This window comes from Ambystoma mexicanum, chromosome 4p (assembly GCF_040938575.1).
Source record: "Ambystoma mexicanum isolate Mex_15411 chromosome 4p, UKY_AmexF1_1, whole genome shotgun sequence".
In the NCBI taxonomy this organism is placed as follows: Eukaryota; Metazoa; Chordata; class Amphibia; order Caudata; family Ambystomatidae; genus Ambystoma; species Ambystoma mexicanum.
Window position 1 is genome coordinate 455,302,358 of NC_090927.1, and position 18,448 is coordinate 455,320,805.

At 42.5% G+C, this 18,448-nt stretch overlaps 1 protein-coding gene across 1 annotated transcript in view; it reads left to right on the plus strand.

Moving 5' to 3' along the window:
• NOL10 (nucleolar protein 10) overlaps positions 1-18,448 on the plus strand; it is an 856,295-nt gene that overhangs the window by 59,464 nt on the left and 778,383 nt on the right. Inside the window, exons 2-3 of the mRNA XM_069605973.1 lie at positions 3,372-3,417; positions 9,592-9,690. Coding sequence (XP_069462074.1) covers positions 3,372-3,417; positions 9,592-9,690 — 145 coding nt within the window. The remainder of the gene's footprint in view (positions 1-3,371; positions 3,418-9,591; positions 9,691-18,448) is intronic.

Below are 18,448 nucleotides of genomic sequence, written 5' to 3' on the forward strand. Positions count from 1 at the left end.
CTTAACCTGTTAAAATTCTGATTTAGTATGCCCATTTTCTCTTCTATCTGTTTCAGGCTGTCTTGCTCTGTGTCCTTTGGTGGACTTTCTTCTTTTTTTACTTGGTCTGTTAAAAATAAATATATATATATGTTAAGTACCCATAAAGTACTGACTATTAATTTGCTAATGCAGAGCAGTGTGTACCGTTATTATCGCTATCTTCTGAAATTTCACCATGCAGAAAATTCTCCTGCAGCCACTCCAAAGTACTGCACATTTCGGTGTCAAAACAACAGAAATACATTATTTGTTCTGCACCTCATACAAAAAGTACACATACATATAAGAAAAATGAAGTTCACTTACTATTTTCTTGTAATTTGCCATTGTTGTGCTGTGTGTGTCTACTGTCGCTCCTGGCTGCACAGTTTCTGTGAGGTAACTACGTTGGAGGCATAGCTTTTTCTGTTATGGTATAATCCATTTCATTCTACATGGCAATTAAATGCATGGGTAATGTGTGAGACGTGTAGGTTCCATTGGTTACTTATTAGTACTTATAATGTGTTTATGTGCTTATTTTTAAACGTGTGCATTTTTCATATGGCACAATAGTTCAATTTCAGATACCCCCTGACTGTTTGGGTAGTGTTCATCTCGTCCGTGCCCATCCGCAGACAGGCGCTCTGTCCGCGCCTTTCAAATATCATTAGCGAGCGGGTTCCGTATGTTCTATGTTACATGTATATAAAGTAAGGGAATTGCAGTACATATCTCCCGATTTCACATGATGAAAGTGTATACTCAGTAAAAAAACTTTGTTAACGGATGTTATGATTAAGTTGCCCTACTAAAAAACTATGAAATTCAGTAAAAATAACTTTGTTAAAGGGACATTATGGTTAGGTTGCCCTACTAAAAACCTGTGCAATTCTGTAAAAAAAAAACTTTGTTAAAGGGACGTTATGGTTAAGTTGCCCTACTAAAAACCTGTGAAATTCACACAAAAAAACTTTATAAACGTGACATGGTTCAAAGTAAAACAGAAAACCCCCTGAAATTTGCCGGTTATGGTAAGCTAAGCACCCATAACTCGCGCCACCACCGTGCCCTGCTAACACGAACACCCAGGACATCAATGATGACATAACACATATCATTGATGACATCACTGATGACATCACATGTCTAGCCCCTTCTTTTTGTTCACGGCCATATCTAGGCCGGGTGGGTTTATTTACTGACAGTCAGAAACTTAACTTTCGAAAGGTATTATATTTATAGATATTGCTATTCTGACATGTTCTTACACTACTTTCATTAGAAGTTAATTGCCTCTTATGATGTACATATATAGGGGAAGAAGCAGGTCTGAAACACAGCAATCATTTTTGTGCATGCATAAAATGATGTACATTATACACAGTTGCTAATGAAACTGCCTCTTGTTTGCTTACTTTACTCTCTATATATAAACCCCATATTTGTATACATTGTAGTCTATTTATGTTTTGCGTGTATTAGTAGAAATATGTAGTAAGTGATGCAATATTAGCTACTTAGTACATGTTTCAAAGTACGGAAAAATCTAATACAGAAGCATTCCCCGTTTTATGATATAACTTTGGAAAATTACAAATATAGCACCTCTGTGATGTATCCTGCAGCCAATACGTACATTTCTGTATGAGTAGGTTCCTGTAGTAAAAAGAACAGTGCAAAAGAATGTACATTGCGTAATGAAGTATGTAGTTTATCACACATATCCCGACAATCACTGATACTTTTTTGCCAACATTACATTCAGAACCCCTTGTATGAAAAGTAAATGCACATGTGATGTCATCAGTGATGTCATCAATATTTGTGATGTCATTGATGTCCTAGGTGTTCGTGTTAGCAGGGCACGGTGTTGGCGCGAGTTATGGGTGCGTAGCTTACCATAACTGGCGAATTTCAGGGGTTTTTCTTTTACTTCGAACCATAATGTCACATTTATAAAGTTATTTATTTATTTTTTTTAATTTATTTTTTTAGTGAATTGCCCAGGTTTTTAGTAGGGCAACTTAACCATAACGTCCCTTTAACAAAGTTTTTTTTTTTTACTGAATATATATATATATATATATATATATATATCTCCAATCCAGGTGAGATCTGGAACCATTATCTATGCTAGTGACAATTTTTCACTTTAGTAGTTATGGTAACAAGTTGCTAATTTAGTAACTAACACCTACTCTACATCTTTTTCTTCCCCTCTTTCTTCCCTTGTACCGACTCTCTCCAACTCCTGGAAATAATCTAATGATGCATGAATGCATGTGTCACTTTAAATGTTACACGATTAACCAATATGAAAATACTAATGACGATGTGGTTTGATGAATAACCTTATGAATGTTCTTTGTTCTAATAATGCCTGTACAAATGCAATTATATTTAATCTCTTCTATCAATCTCAATCAAAATGTATTGGATACATGGATTATATAACCCCACCACAAATGGCACTCACTTCACGCACTGATTCACTTATCACACTATACATGTCACAAATACTGGTGTACTTTTCGAAAAACCATGATTGAATTGTTAACCACGGTAGCCTTGATAAAGACCCCTCGTAGGGTCGAAACACGTGTCGGCACCACCTTCGCAAAACTTGAAAAAATCAAAATAAATCACCATGGAAATACTAAAGAGCTTTATGTGGATCCTATTTATTATACTCAACAGAGTAAACGGAATGAAACATATATGATGAAATGTACTAGCGCTGAATGAGTAGAAACACCAACCAGACCAAACAAATAGGCATAGGTTATGTTGTGAAAGCAGGATAGTGGGGAGAGGGTTTGGTGTAGGTGCTCTGAGTGCCAAGTGGTTTAGGGGTAAGCCTTAGGAATTGGGCTTTTTGTAACACAAGCATTTATCTTTACCTGCGAGGCATATGAAACAGGACAGCATAACTTAAATTCAACATTGGGATGCTCAGCAAGTGACAAGGTCACTCTTCTGGTCTGAAAAATAAACTACATTTTAGAACCAACTAGCATTGGAATCAAAAGGGGTTGGAAGGTGTTGAAAGAGGGGCAGGTATATAGTCTCCTTGTCAAATTATTTTGGTTAACAAAAGACTTAATGTGTCTCCTCTTGACCCGATTGTATGAGCAAATAACTTTATCTCGTTGTACTTAGTTCCCCTTTGTGAAAAAATGGGGAGCCCTTAGGAATTTGCCACCTGTCAGTATTGTATGCTGCACGAAGAAAGATTATATTTCAGTTTAATTTGTTTGAGTGACAGAAAAAACTGCATACATTAGGATTAAAGTCATGGTATTTAATCACTTTATCATAAACATGCTTTTTATCCTCTTTCCTTTCAGTGGCTCTCTGATAGGAAGAAAAGAGCGTTGCAAAAGAAAGATGTGGGTGAGTTTAATTTGATTGTTTTCTAAGTTGTGAAAGGGCACCTATGCAACTGCGTGCCTTGTACAGGGCCTTTAGACTTTATCCTCAATTCACCCGGCAGTCATTCAGGTTCATAGTGTGTTCCTACTGAGGTGCTTTTTAATGTATTTTCGGAGTTGTTAAATGTAAGAAATTCTTTTAACTCAAAATGCCAGTCAGGGTTGTTCATTGCACAACTGCACTTCATATTTGTTTAGAGAAAGCCAATTGCTACGTGCTTTATTATAATGCTTTAAGAATACAATATTTCTGCACAGATTGTAATTTAACCCTCTGCCGTGAGTAGTTAAAGTATTCTGCATCAGTGCAATTTATTCAGCAATATGATTCTATTAGGCCTAACCACAGTTTCTCAGAGTGACGCATGTAAAAGGACGACATGCGTTGCGCATACTTTTTGACATGATGTGCTTATTCAGACTTTTTCACCAGCTCCTATGCCTTGGAAAGCTCATTTTATGATTCAGTACATGATATCCTCCTTCCTGCAGGATCTTAGCCGCACCATTATGGCATAAAAATCACAAATTAGGCCATGGAATAAGTTGAATTGCAATACTCTGGCAAAATCTCTTAATCCGCATGTTCCTCCTCTTAATATGGAGAGCGTTGACGCTGCCAATGATTGGTATTGTGGCTGGATTAATTCAGCTCTCAATAAGGTTTGCCCTCTAATCCAAAAAGCTATAAAAATACAAAAGGGACTAGCCTTGGTTCTCTCCAGGTTTGGTAACAATGAAATCTCTGCCACCGTTTACATTGCAAATGGAGGAAGAGCCACCCCATGGAAGCCTAAACTGCTTCATGTTCAATTTAGAGTTTACAAAGCTGCCGTTATACTGGCGAAAACCCAATACTTTGAGATGAGCCACAGAGCCGCCAATATTCACAAAGAGAAAATTAAAATTGTGAGTGATTGAATTTGTTCACCAGGTCCTCAGAGTCCTTGGCATCAGTAGAATTTTGTGAAGAACACTCGTGCTTTTTCTGTGATATTTCTATAATTCGTGAAGTATTTGGAGAATCTTGACAAAATGATTTGTCAGATGTTTCTTTTCAGACTTGTACTGAAATTGTTACACCCGCTTGGACTAGAGGGTTTCAGAAAGATTCTCCCATGGCTCAAATCATGTTTTCCCCCTGTTCCCAGTTGTTGTAGGGTAGCATAGGGAATTGGTACTACTGTTGCCCCCTCTAAGTGCAGCTTGTTGAATCAACCATCACTGCATAGATTTTTCCTCCAGCATTCAAGAAGGCTGTTCGACCCCTATTAAAGAAACTTATTTTAGACCCCTTATTCCATTCTATTGATGCTATTTCTTGCCATAAGTTTGGAAAATGCATGCCAACTCTCTGACTTTGTGGATAACAAATGCTCTTGATGAGCAATGGGCTGTATTTAGACCGGTTTGAGGCACTCAGTCTACATTGGTATTGGTATTTTGATTGGTTTTGGATGACCGCAGTGACCTCAGGCAGGTTTTTGATGACAGTCCACTGCTGCTATTAGATCTATCTGCAGTGTTGGACTATCTGTGGCTCATTCTATACTACCACAGCGACCAACAATTATCAGGATACATGGCTGTGCTTTAAAATGGCTTTCTTCCTGATTGCTAACAAGCAGTGTCTTTGGTCTCTTACCCCTCAGCTTTTCACCAAGTAAACCCCCTTTCTTCCCCTCAATCAGGACTTCCTCCATGGGTTCTCCCCTGCTCCTTCTTCTGAAGCCAGAAACCTTGTAGCCATCTTCGACCTCTCACTCTCACTCTCTCTGGACATTGCCAAGAATTCTCACTTTCAGCTATTACTTCTCAAAGAAATTCTAGAGGCTCAATGTTACCCGAGCCCTGGTTCTCTCTAGGCTTGACTATTGCAATAGCCTCCTCCTGAATATACCTTCTTCCACTCTGTGACCTCTCCAGATAATCCGGAATAGGGCAGCAAGACTTATCCTTGCCCTTAAGCCCAGGGATCGCATCTCTCCTGCCCTAAAAAGTCTTTACTGGGTCCCGGTTCCTGCACGGATTAAATTCAAATCCCTCTGCATCATCCTTGAGGCTCTCTGGGCCCGGGGACCTCACTATCTTCAACTTTATCTCACCTAATACTCCCCCTCCAGATCTCCACGTTCCTCTGGTGTCCACTCTGTCTGTAAAGCGCTTTACTAAACGGAGGACAAGAGGTCGATCGCTATCTTCCGCTGGCTCCCTACTATGGAACAGCCTCCCCCTCACTCTGTGCCTTGAGCAGGTCTTCCTTAAATTCCGGAAGCTCCTCAACACTTTCCTCTTTACCTCCTCCTTCCCATCTTCTCTCCTCTGCTAATCTCACAGTTGCTGTGATTAGTGTTCTGGGCCCTTATGCATCCTCGGGCCCCAGACCTCCCACACCCAATCGCACCAGCTTATGTTTACTCTCAGCACTTGCCCTGGCACTCCCTCCGCTTGGGAGGCTCGCACTAACACCCAACATGGCTCCAGGCCATGTAGCACTTACCTCACCAAGCACTTCGTCTGTTGCTCACTCACGAGTATGGACACTCCAGCACCTATCCCCTCTGCCCTTTTCCTTTCTGCACTTGCACGTTCTGAATACTCACAGGGCATAGTAGGTTCGTCCTTTTTCCTTTCCCCTCCTCTGTGTATTCAATATGTATCATTCCCTTATTCCCTCCCTTGCCCTTTGGGCGTTGTGAAACAGTATGTACTTGCTGTATAAGGGCCTAACAAGCAAACAATAAATAATTAAACAAACTGTGAGGACCCTTGGGACTCTGCACTTTACCTGGTTGTTAAACATTTTTGTGAATCCATTGGCCAAATTAATTCAGTATCTTGGCGTTGTGTTAAACACAAATCGCAGTAATATCCAGATGATTCTCCCATTGGACATCAGATGGTTGCAACTTCAGAATGTTTCAAGATAAATATCTGTTTGAGGTTACATTGGCTGAAGTCAAATGCAGACCAAGCAAAGCCGAGGTAGCCAGGATTAACTTAAACCTGTAGGTCCCTCAGATGTGTCCTGGGTCTACGGGTACTTGTCCAGAGCCTTCAAGTACGGTGAGAAATCTTGGCTTTCTTTTTGATTTCTTTCCTTGAATTCCCAAATTGCAGCAGCCATTTTTTCTGCTTACAGCTTCGATTTCTAAAAAAAGTTGATGCCCCTGCCATAGTGGCTTCCTGTTTTGCTTATGGACATTTTTTTGTACCTTGGATTCTCAGCATTTCGACTGCATCACCTAAGGCAATACAAAATGTAGCAGCAATAATGATTTGTGAGTTGGGTAAAAGGGAGCATGTCCCCTCTTTTCTTTGTCAACTCTAGTGGCTTTCTGTAGCAGGACTAATTGAGCTCAAGAGATTTTGTTTGATACACAAAGTTTGGTATGGCCATTGCATCGCATCTGGATTCGTTTTCACTTAATTTGAAGCAGCTCTTTTCTGTGGTGGCACCCTGGCCCTTGCACCTTAGATCTGGTCCAGGACGAAGTGCCTTTAGACAAACGCGTTTGTTCTCTTTGCTACCTTTGTTCTAACGAGTCTACTTTACTAGCGCATTGAAAACTTCGAATGTGTGTGCACTTTAAAAATGCCCATGAACAGTGAGCATCAGGTTGTCTAAAAATCGTTGCTAGTGTCAAAATGTATATTGGCTTTCCATATGTTGCCAAAACGTCTTGGTGCTTATTTTAATCTCTGCTCCTCAAAAAGGTTTTGTTAGTAGGGAATTGAAAACCTACATGGAAAAATGCACCATTGTAATTAAACGCCCAAAAATATAGAACACAACGTTTTTTGGTGTAAAGCATAGAATGTTGCGTTGTCATGTTATAGTGCAGAAAAGTGTAGGAACAATACTCGTTTATGGTGTTTTCACTATGTGGTTTGTTCCAAGGGCTCTCTTCACAAGTGCAGTTTAACATGAGATAGATCCAGGTCTGGCGCCACCATACACCTTCACAGTTGGACGTTTGTAATTTGACAGCGGCACTCCTTGGAAGACGTTTCCTCTCCCTTTATTAGGAAGTAGTTGTAAAAATGCTTGCTCTTATAGTGATTCGAATGGAAGGCCTCATAAAAGTGACCTTCCAGAAATATTTATTTGACCATTTCTACAGATACATATATTTCTGTCTGGTTTTCAGTGACCAAGGGCCTGCTTTTGAAAGATGTGTACAGATAGATATGGGAGATGGCCGTGAACATCTCAAATTTGCGTCTACTCCTTAATACCAGATTCACAAACCCTAAACTGAAGCAAATCTGGAGATGCCCAGAGCATCTCTAAAATGCCCATCAGCAAATATGCTTGAATCATATTTGCATGTATGCAGCACAACATTGTTCCTCGCAATTGCAGGTTTGCCCCAGTTTTCAGCTTTCTCAGTCTGGTAAAAAGTAGCAGCAGGTGCAGATCTGAGATGCTCGCTAACCTCTCCCGATTTACTAAAGTGCACATCTCTGTGAACCAAGCCCTAATGTACTAACTTAACCCTGGTAAATGTCCCTGGAAAGGTCCTGAATGTCCCTATAGTGGGAGTGTGCTTACCCTAGTTGACAGTGGTGGGCTGCCTCTCTAGGTGAACAGATGGAGAGAAAGCTGTGCATATATAATCTATCTTCCTTTTGGGAAAGCTATGTCTTTTAACTGTTTAAAATGTGGTGTGGAACTGTGTCTGTAAATTCTTTACTCTGGACCATGCACCCACTTGTCCAAATCCTTTTGTTCCGTGAAACGGACAGAATACAAATGCTTCTTACTATGGGATGCTTCTATGTCTATTAGTTGACGTTTATTGCCATTTTATGCTCGGGTTAAAGACCATTCGCACCTTGATGGGGGGAGCTAACCAATCAGGTGGCTAGGAACGTGGTCTTAAACCCGTGATCTCAGCCTGCTTTCCAAGCCGCCTGTCGGGCCGTTCCCACCACCCCCCGCCCGACCCACCCTCTGGCCCCTTCTTTTTAAAAATGTTTTATCATTCCCTCCCCACTCACCTCATTGCCGCCGCCGGTCCTTCCCCTCAGCCCCCGAAGGCCGCCCTTTCCATGGTGGCTATCTTTGACTAGTATATTGGGGCGTCCCATTCATGTAACGAAAATACTTGTAACTAGCCCCATGCCAGCCTTTGGGACTGGTGCTAACGGCATTAACCAACCGTTCCTAGGGCTGGAATGGGTGATAACTCCTCAGTTCCCTCGTTATAGGCCCTCGCTACTCTCTGGCCCATAACTCGGGCTGCCGGGCCATTACCATCCATTCCAGCCCTTGGAACGGTGCTTAACACCACAGTGTTGACAGTACGAGTTTTAAGTGCTATAACGAAAACTGTTTTTGCCCGACAGGCCTATTTAGTGTTTTTGATAACTTAACCTTGAGCATGTCTCTTTTTGCGATTTAGTTATGAAAATTGCCATTGTTGCTCCTGGCAAAAGAAGTACAAATTAAAATATGTTTTGGAATGAACTTCATTGCTTTGCCCTGAGTATGTAAGGGGTATCCATTCTCCCGGTTAGTATGCTAATGTCCCTGTCATTCCTAGAACCATAGAGTGCCATAGATTGTTATTTTAAAAATTTATATTTTTATTTTATTATCCAACAAACGCTGTAACCAATATAGTGCCGTTTTACATGACAGTAAGTCACTGAAGCATTAGAGCTAGTATATTGAAAACAGGTTAACAAAGAGAAAACTATAGCAAACCATCCATCAGTAGATATATTTACCAAGCTAATTAGCCTTTTTGCCAGCTCTGGCATATTTAGGTCAATTGAAAAATCTCCTAGCCACTCTTTTATAATGTCTACTTCCTTCTTGGACTATAAACATTTTATGCAACCCAGAATTGCACCTTTCGACATGTAGATATATGCACCAGATTGGATCTACTTTGGTGGACTACACTAACAGACCGATCACATCTGAATAATAATGAGTACAATGTTTCCTGAACTCTCAGGGCAGACCTTTTTTGAAAATTTCAAGAAGGGATTTAATGAGGGTTAAGCATAGAACATATAGTTTTAAACTGTATGTCCCTCTTTAGAATTAAAAAACGCTATGCCAGAGGATGTTGTCTGGAATGATACCCCCACTTAGTGTTTACATTTTCTTTCTTCCTTGCAGATGTTAGAAGGAGAATTGAACTTATCCAAGACTTTGACATGCCTACAGTTAGTACAAATCTTAAAGTTTCGAAGGATGGGCAGTATATTCTGGCAACCGGTGAGTATGTTGTCCATAAAATTGTACCAATGGTGCAGTCCATGTATTGTACAAAGCAAGTGGTATACTACATAAACGAGCTTACATCTATTAAAACTCAACAACAAAAAATTACCCAAGCACTGTAAATATTTGCAAGACGGATGATAGTTCTGATCAGGCATTGCATTATGTTAACAGTATTTTTAAACTCTAGCCTTTTCCTTAATAGAATTTGGTAAAAAGATAAAGCCATTGCATGCAGACCAAACAGAAGGCCTTTGGGTGGTCCACTCTATCACGGCCTGCAATTACTAGTAGATATGCTGCTATTTCTACTTTGGTCAATGTCTCCTCATCTAGTAACATGGCTATTTACACTGAATTGGCACATAACTGTATTAAGTCGCACACTGTAAGCAGTAGGATAGTCTATTTTATTTTAGCCATGTTTTGTCTTTGATTTGGGATGCATTTATTTAGGAAAGCTTGACAATGTTGTGGTAAGGTCGGTATTGGCTGCAAGAATAGCTATTCCACCAATTATTAATACCAAGAAAATAATGCATTTGGGGACAATTAATGGGAGAAAGGATTCTGAGGCATATTCGTTTTCACACGCACGTTTTCATTTCCATATCTGAGTAATCCCCAGTTCAGTCAACCTACATTATTGGGTCCAATTGTGAGTGGTGACAAAATCACATTGTGGGCATTCCCGGCTGGGCTACCCTACCCTGGCCATTGAAGTTTTTCCCGAATGAGTTTCATAGAGGATGATCTCCTCTCTCCTTAGCCCCTGCCCAATAATATGTGATGTTGAGACTGGGAGAAATAGCCAGGAGCTGGGGGGTCGAGACACCCAACCGAGGCAACCTCTTCCCTAGTAAGTAATGGGGAGCTAGTTTTTGTTCTACAGACACTTCCAGATCCCCACAGCAGCGCCTTCGCAGAGCACACCTTCCCCGTGGCTCAGCGAAGAGGCAGAGGTCTCATGAGCAATCTCCATATCAACAGAAAAAGTCACTGATGCAAAGTTTTCATCCAGCCTAAGTACCAAGTTGGGTACATATAAAACCTCATTATTATAACCCCTTTAGGGGAGGTATAAATCCGCCACAACGCGTTACAAAAAGTGATATTATTGGTGTTGGTATCTGCATGCTCTGTTTCATTTTGTGTGAGGGGAAAAGAGGAGCATTATTATCTGTACATAAAGGAGGATAGCACAGGGGCAACGCGCTGGTCTTGAAAGCAAGACCACGTAGAGCAACAGAGTTTCGAATCCGGATCCGTGCTTAGAAACCGAACTCGGGTACAGTTTAGGTGCGTTATAAAAAAACTATTGAATAAATACATTCTTCACATAAGCAGTCCTTTTAATGTCCGATTCTAAGCTGTACCTAATAATCAGTGCCTGAAACGGGGCTTATGAAGCCCTGGTATTATTCTTCTAATAAACATCACAAGCAACCCCAGCAAAATTACATGAAACATTTACCCAATGCACAGAGGCAGTCTCGGGAGCATTATGCAGCAGTATGAAGACATGCTTAGGCGAGTGTTAAGATGGAGTTCAGAATCAACCCTGTGGACAGATTCTGAGAGGCCACCCTATTCTGATGAACGGGGACAAACACTAGTGCCTAGCCAAACTCTGTCTGGGAAGTGTGACTGATTAGCAAGGCTTTAGACCTAGGAGGGTGTGAGAGCGGTGAAGGGTTCAGTTAAGCGTACACGGAGCACTCTTAATAATACAAGACAGGCAGAATATATGAATATTCCATTATTTATTTAGGGCATAGAGTAACTCCTAGCAATGAAAACCCGTAGTTAAGTAACGCACTAAAACATTCACTACTATTATATGCAAGTTCACCAACACTTCACCTTTTAAAATACGGTTGGAAGCAGTTTTTAGAATACTGTAATTGTAGTAAATCAACTGAATAAAAAAATACAACCAGGTAAGTAACCAATAGTTAGAAAACTAGTAAGGTGACAATAAAGGAGTTAAAACACTGTACACAACCTGAACAATTATAGTACTATTATTAAAAGATTCTTCCATAACTAGAAAAGGAGTCTCCTTTCCTTAGGGCCACTGGTCCCAATATACGTTTTCCTAGGAGGCTAGGCGCCTCTTCAGAAAGTAGAGAAAGTGTTGGCTTGCGCCACTAGGTTATTTAGAAGTATTCCTACATTCAATAAGAACATAAGGCATGCGATCTAACCACGTTGGGGGTGACCCGGGGGAGGATACCCGACCAGAACACCATGGATCAATAATAGGCAAGGGAGAGGTAGAGCTAGGATACAACCCTATGGAGATGGGGCCAAACCAGGTATGTTTACTTCCCTTCCTGTACACCAATTCACTCAGGTACCACTCTAGGAGTTCCTGGATTCGCTGGGCCTTCTGGATTTAGGCCTTGGTTCCATTGAAGGAAGTCCAGAGCTCTTGGATGCAGAGGTCACTTCAAGCATCAGGTTTTGGGTGTAGCTAGATCGCTGTTCAATGCTCTGATAGATCGGTACTGTACAGCTAGACACTCGGGATACACCGACTATTGAACCGCTCAAGTGACAACATCCGAGGACTCCCAAGACGCAATGCAGGTGGCGAGCAGCGTTGAACACATGAAGAAAATGGCAGAACTCTACCCGTGTGAGACCGATCCGGCAAGGTCTCTCTTCATGGTGGAGAGCTGCAACTACAGGGAAATGCTTATTGTTCCATAAACCGGGGATCTGCTGAGTGCCAAAATGAGACTCAGGATGGCGACTGTTGCAGCGAAGTAGCTCAGGAGGATGCCTGTGTTAGGCAGGCTTTGTATGCAGTACCCTCTGGGACCACTACACACAATTCTGACTAGGTATAGGCAACCCAACCTTTGGTATAAGCTTGTACTACACAGTTTTGGTAGCGTGTTGAGCAGCCAGGCTTATCTCAAAGGGGGAAATGTGAGTTGTAGTGGAGTTACACAAAGATTCACAGTTACAGGTATTCAAATAAACTTACACTTCTTGCAGAAACTATTATTCATTTATTTATCAGTCAGTTATAAAGCCTTCTTCAGAAGGGAACAATAGAATAGTAACACACAAATACACTTCAATACTGTACACTCTGAGTTTTTGAATCAGAATTTTGGGATGGCCCACAGACACAACCTACTCCCACAGGTGACTTCCATAACAAAGGTGCTGGGGATACTAATATCTTACAGTTGGCATTCAGAGTACTCTTAAAAGTTGGTAAGAGGCAAAGGTTATTAGAACACCAAGAGACCACAAATATTCCTAAGAAGGTAAGTACCTTTAGTTTTTCCTAGAAGCGTCATTCAATTCAATAGGCTAAACCAAAGTATATGGGCAAAAGACTTGTATAGGATGAAGCACTTCTAATAAGTAAATGGAAAAGTCTTTGCACAGGTTCTTGGGAGTCTTTGATGAAAAGAAGATTCAAATGTAGGGCCACAAGCTAATTAGACTTGTGAGTTGTAGACGTTACAAGCACTCTACAGTGAGAGGTGAGTTCTCTCAGACTTTTTACAGTGCCTTTTTAAAGATGAAGAAAAGATGCAGCAGAGGACTTCTGTTCCTGTGCAGCTCTGCAGATCCCACTGTTCCTGGGCCTCAGTTGTGGGGACAAGAGGGAGGACGTCGAGGGACTCCTGCAATGCACTCGGACGGCCAAAACTCGCAACCAGCAAACTTCACTTTTCGTGGCTGTTTAGAGTTTCAGCTCCTCGCGTCTAGCACAAATAGCAACACAGCGGTTCCTGGCTGTCGAGATGGACTTTCCTTGCTTCTGGGGTCCCGCACTCTGTTGAGGGGGCTCAGGCTTGGTCAGTCCTGCTTCTTGGGAGTCCCGAGGATATTCCAGGATATTCCAAAAGCTCCAGGCCAGCTTAAAAGCAACGCACACAATCTGGTGTTCCTCTCCCTGGCTATACGGTTTCCAGCAACAACTCTGTGGAAATTCAACCAGCTCCGAGATGGATGTCCAGGTGGCTTACTTTGAAGTTGATTGGTCCCACCTGTTAGGCAGAATTGCATGCAGTTCCCTCTGGGACCAACACATACAATTAGGACTACAGGTGTAAGCAAAACCAACCTTTGGTATAAATCTGTACTACACAGTTTGTGGTAGCAAGCTGAGTAGCCAGGCTTATCTCGAGAGGGAATGTGAGCAGTACAAGGTTGTTACACAGAGGTCTTACAATCACAATGGTTCAAGTAGACACGAACACTCAAGGTTTCTTCGTAAAACACTTATTAATTTATTACACAGTCATTTAGAAAACATTCACTAGAAGGAGGCAACTTAATATTATACACAAATACACTTTAATACAGTAAATTGGGCTCCCCTTTGAAATAGGAGCAAAATGGCATTTCAGTTACTTTGAATGGGAGTAAAAAGGCACAAGTTAACAGAAAAGATCACAAATACTTTCTTAGGCAGTGCAAATAGTTTCAGTTTACTAGAGGACCCGATTCAGTTCAATGGGCCTGGGCCAAAGTCAATGGGCTAGTGTCTTGGATAGGAAAGAGCAGTTCTTGTAGTAAACGGTAAAGTCTTTGCCAATGTTCTCAGAAGTAGTTTGTACGAAAAAGAATTGTATGTTGGGTCACAAGCTGATTAGGCCTGAGTGTTGGGGAAAGTTTCACGAACTTTCACGGCGAGAGGTAAGTTCTCTCAATCGGGTTGGCACAGTACCTTCGTATGAAGAAAAAGATGCAGCTGAAGACATTGGTTCCTGGCAGTTCCTGCAGATCTCACTGTTCCTGAGCCTCCATCGTGGGGACAAGAGAGAGGACTTCGGGGGACTCCTGCACTGCACGGGGACGGGTCAAACAAGCTGGCAAAATGGAAGATCTTCGGTACGAGTAGCTGTCGTCAAGCACACAAGCTGGTGTCCTTCCCCCTGGTTAATCCTAACCAGCTCCAAGAATGGTATCCAGGTAGATTACGGGTTGATTGGTCCCTCCAACTCAAAGGAAGAAGTCGTCGTTGAAGGGGCTTCTCTGTCGAGATGAGCTTGGCAATTCGGACCTGCAGCAGGGCTTCACCAGGCAAACCAACGGTCCAGGAGTTGCAGCAGCCGTCCTCTTCCAGCTCATCTTTGGTTCTTTCGTTCCAGTGGTCGACTCTGCTTTCCAGTCCAAGAGACTCTCCTTTCAAACAGTTTTCTCCCTTTTATTCCAGCCTAGCTGCCACTCACCCAGCAGGGTGGCTGTCCTTGCCGGACAGTCAGCCAGCCAATCACGCCAGAGTGCATTTGGGTCTCCTAAGAGACTAAGCACAGGGAGTTCCGGGCACCTCCCTCAGTTCCTGCCCACCCCAGACACTCAGACGTCAGAGGCAGTCTTCAATCCTGAAGACCTCATAAGGCATAGGAACAAAGGGACCAAACCTAGTTTAACACGCAGAGACAAACTCTAGAAGGACCTTTCCAAAAACAAATGGTGAAAAAAGAAGACCAGGACCCGTTTAAACAAAGGGGCTTAAGGCGCCATCTTGAAAAACATGGCTCCCGCGATTTTTTGCTACCGGTGTTCGCGGTCGGGAACAATCATGGTAGTTCGTTGTAAAACCACTGCCATCAGCCATTTCGATAGGAAAGGGTAGCATTTGACTGCTACATGAGTTTCGAGACATAGGGAATACTAGGTAACCCCTCCAGGCCTCTATAGAAAGATAGTGTGTGCTGGGTCTAGGAATTTAAAAAGACTAGTAAAGTCAATTTAACCTTACATTCTTTGGGAAACAGTTGTTTATCCGAGAGAAGGTATTTAAACCTTTTGGAAGTCTAAAAAGACATCCTTGTGTCACTGCACTGAGGTTGCTGTGTAACACACATGAAAAGATTATGCCTATGGAGTTATCTAAAACTCCATAATCAAAGAACACAAGAGTAAAACACACATCAAAATACATGAAAGAGTGGGGAAAAAAGGCTTGCACTCTTTCCAGGTAAAAACTTTTCCATGTGCTTCACCGGGCAAACCAACGGTCCAGGAGTTGCAGCAGGCATCCTCTTCAAGTTCTTCTTTCGGTTCCTTCGTCCAGTTGTCGACTCTGCCTTCCAAGCCAAAGGACTCGCCTTTTATTCAGTTCTCTCCCATTAATTCCAGCCTAGCTGTCAATCACCCAGCAGGATGGCTGTCCTTGCCGCACAGTCAGCCAGCCAACCAGCACAGAGTGCATTTGGGTCTCCTAGGAGACTAAGCACTGGGAGTTTCGGGCACCTGCCTCACTTCCTGCCTACCCCAGACACTCTGGAGCCAGAGGCGGGTCTCACTCCTGAACCCCGCCAAAGGCGAAATGAACAAAGAGACCAAACCTGGTTTGGTGCGCAGAGAAAATCTCAAGAAGGACCTTTCCACAAAGAAAAAATAAGACCGGGCGCCATTTTGACAAAGATAGCTCCCTTGTATGCTTTACTGTAGCTGCGAACGCAGCCTGCAGTAAAGTTACACTGGTAGTTCAAACGAAGCCACCAGCAGTTCAATGAGAAAAGGGTAACATACAAAAAAAATGTACATGAGAAACTAGACAAAAGAGGTACTAGGTAACCCTTCCAACACTCCATTGTAAGATGTGGTGTGCTGGGTCTGGAAAGTTACAATGGTAGTTAAAGTCAATTTAACTTTACTGCTCTTGGAAACAGTAGTTTATCCAAGAGAAGGTATTTAAACCATTGGGAAATCTGAAAGACTTCCCTGTGTCACTGCACTGAAGTTGCTGTGTGACACAATGTAAAAGATGATGCCTATGGAGTTTGTCAGACTCTACAACCAAAACAAACAGTGTTCAAAATCACAATAAAATACATGAGAGAGTGGGGAAAAAGGGTCAAACTCTCTCCAGGTTAAAAAAATCAAGCCCCCAATTTCTCCCCAACAGCCTGGCTTGCTCACAGGATGGTCCCGAGACTCTTCTCAGTGTTGCCAGCGGCTGGATCTTGAAGCAGAGTTTGGGATTGGTTGTTTCCACCTGTCCAGGTGTTGAAGCACCGATGAAGGTCTTCAGACGATTTTCAGAGAGCAAGGGCTTTTCTGGGCAAGTGAAGAAAGTACTGCTGGCTAGTTTCCAATAACAAGGTCTGGGTCTTCAGCAGGCTGCTCTTCTTAGTAGGAATTTTGCCACCAATTGATGATCTGTTGAATGGCTTCAGGGGTCCCCCTTTTTTTTTTTATCCACGATCTGGGCAGGAGTTGCCTCCAGCCCGCCAATTGTAAGGAACTGCGTCATTGAAACTTGGCAGGAGCAGTCCAATCCTGTACAGCACTTGACCACTGCATCAGCCCAGCAACAGACACCCTATGCAGACCATGCAGGATTTTGCGGCATGAAATGGCAAATTTTGCAGCACAAACCTTAATTTATGGCTGCATTTTTGCAGCACAATTTTTATTGACTGGAGGGTGCAAGATTGGTACATTGCAGGAAAGAGGCTGTGTGCAAGGCTACACTAGAGCCAGGGTGTCAATATATGTATCTTTTATATGAAATAGGAAGAGTCCTAGATGTCTCTGGCTTGGCAGAACAGTGTTTGTTTTGGCTACGTTTTTTGGTTTAATTTGCATGCCTATTTAATATTATTAACGTTATTAATCATTATCAGTTGTAATGCTGAAAATATTCCCCTTCTATGTTCCCCAATCCCGCAAACACCCACACACCTCTCACCCAACACACTCACATGTCTCACCAATTCCCCATCACAATTTGTATGTTAGAACCTCACGCTCAGTCATACACATACTCGCATGCTCTGTCACACTGTCAAGTCACAATCTGCGCTCTCTAGTCCCTGCCATACTCCAAAGCGTACTCACACCGTACGCTCCCAAATTCCTCCCGCAGTATACAGTCCTTCATTCTTGCATGCTACTTCTGCATCTTTCATCCTTTCTCCCATTCTATCACACTCTTCCCTCATCCTTTCTCCCAATCTGCAGCCCACTACTACCCCTCAGCCCACGTTCCTTCCACTTTCTGTACCTCTGCTCTCCCTGATTTCTGGCCCACCGCCCCACTGCTCGCTTGCCCACTGCTTCCCCCCTCTGACCCACTGCTCTCCCTCTGATCTCCCTTTGCTTTCTTGCCTACCACGCCACAGCTCACCCATCACTCCCCTCTCACTCCTTTCTCTCACGTATTGTGACCAATTTTACATTTTTTAAGAAAACTGTAGATTTTGTCCTAAAAAAATGGGACATCTAAAAATAGAGCAGAAGATGTGCTGTTTTTAGATGAGCCATTTTTGGAAATGAGCAGGCCACCTTAATCTCAAAGGTGACCTGCACATTTCCACGGGGCAGAGCTGTAGCGCAAATGATGCGCTGGCCAGCCACCTTGAATACGTTTGTGTTAGAAACGCTCTCCCGACAATGGTCTACAGGCTCCCCGTGCATTTCACCGTGACTGGTCCTTAAGGGTCCTGCCACTATGTGCCACTTGCATGAGTCAGTAGGGTCAGTAAAGACCCTGTAAAACAGTGGCACCCCTCGTGCACGTATTTAAAGTGGGCGCATAGTGTTCTACAATTTCTGCACTTTTAAAAGCGCATCTTGCTTGTCAATTTGGGATGCGCTTTTAAATGCGGAGAAACGGCCCCTGATTTGCCCAAAGGGGTGAAATGTCCAAAAAAAGAGTTGAGCCCCTTGGCCCCTTGAGTTTTTTTTGTTCTAGTGTTTTTCAAAAACGGACATTTTTGTGGGTGTTTTTGCAAGAACAGCTGTTTTTGTGCTATTTTTTTGCGAA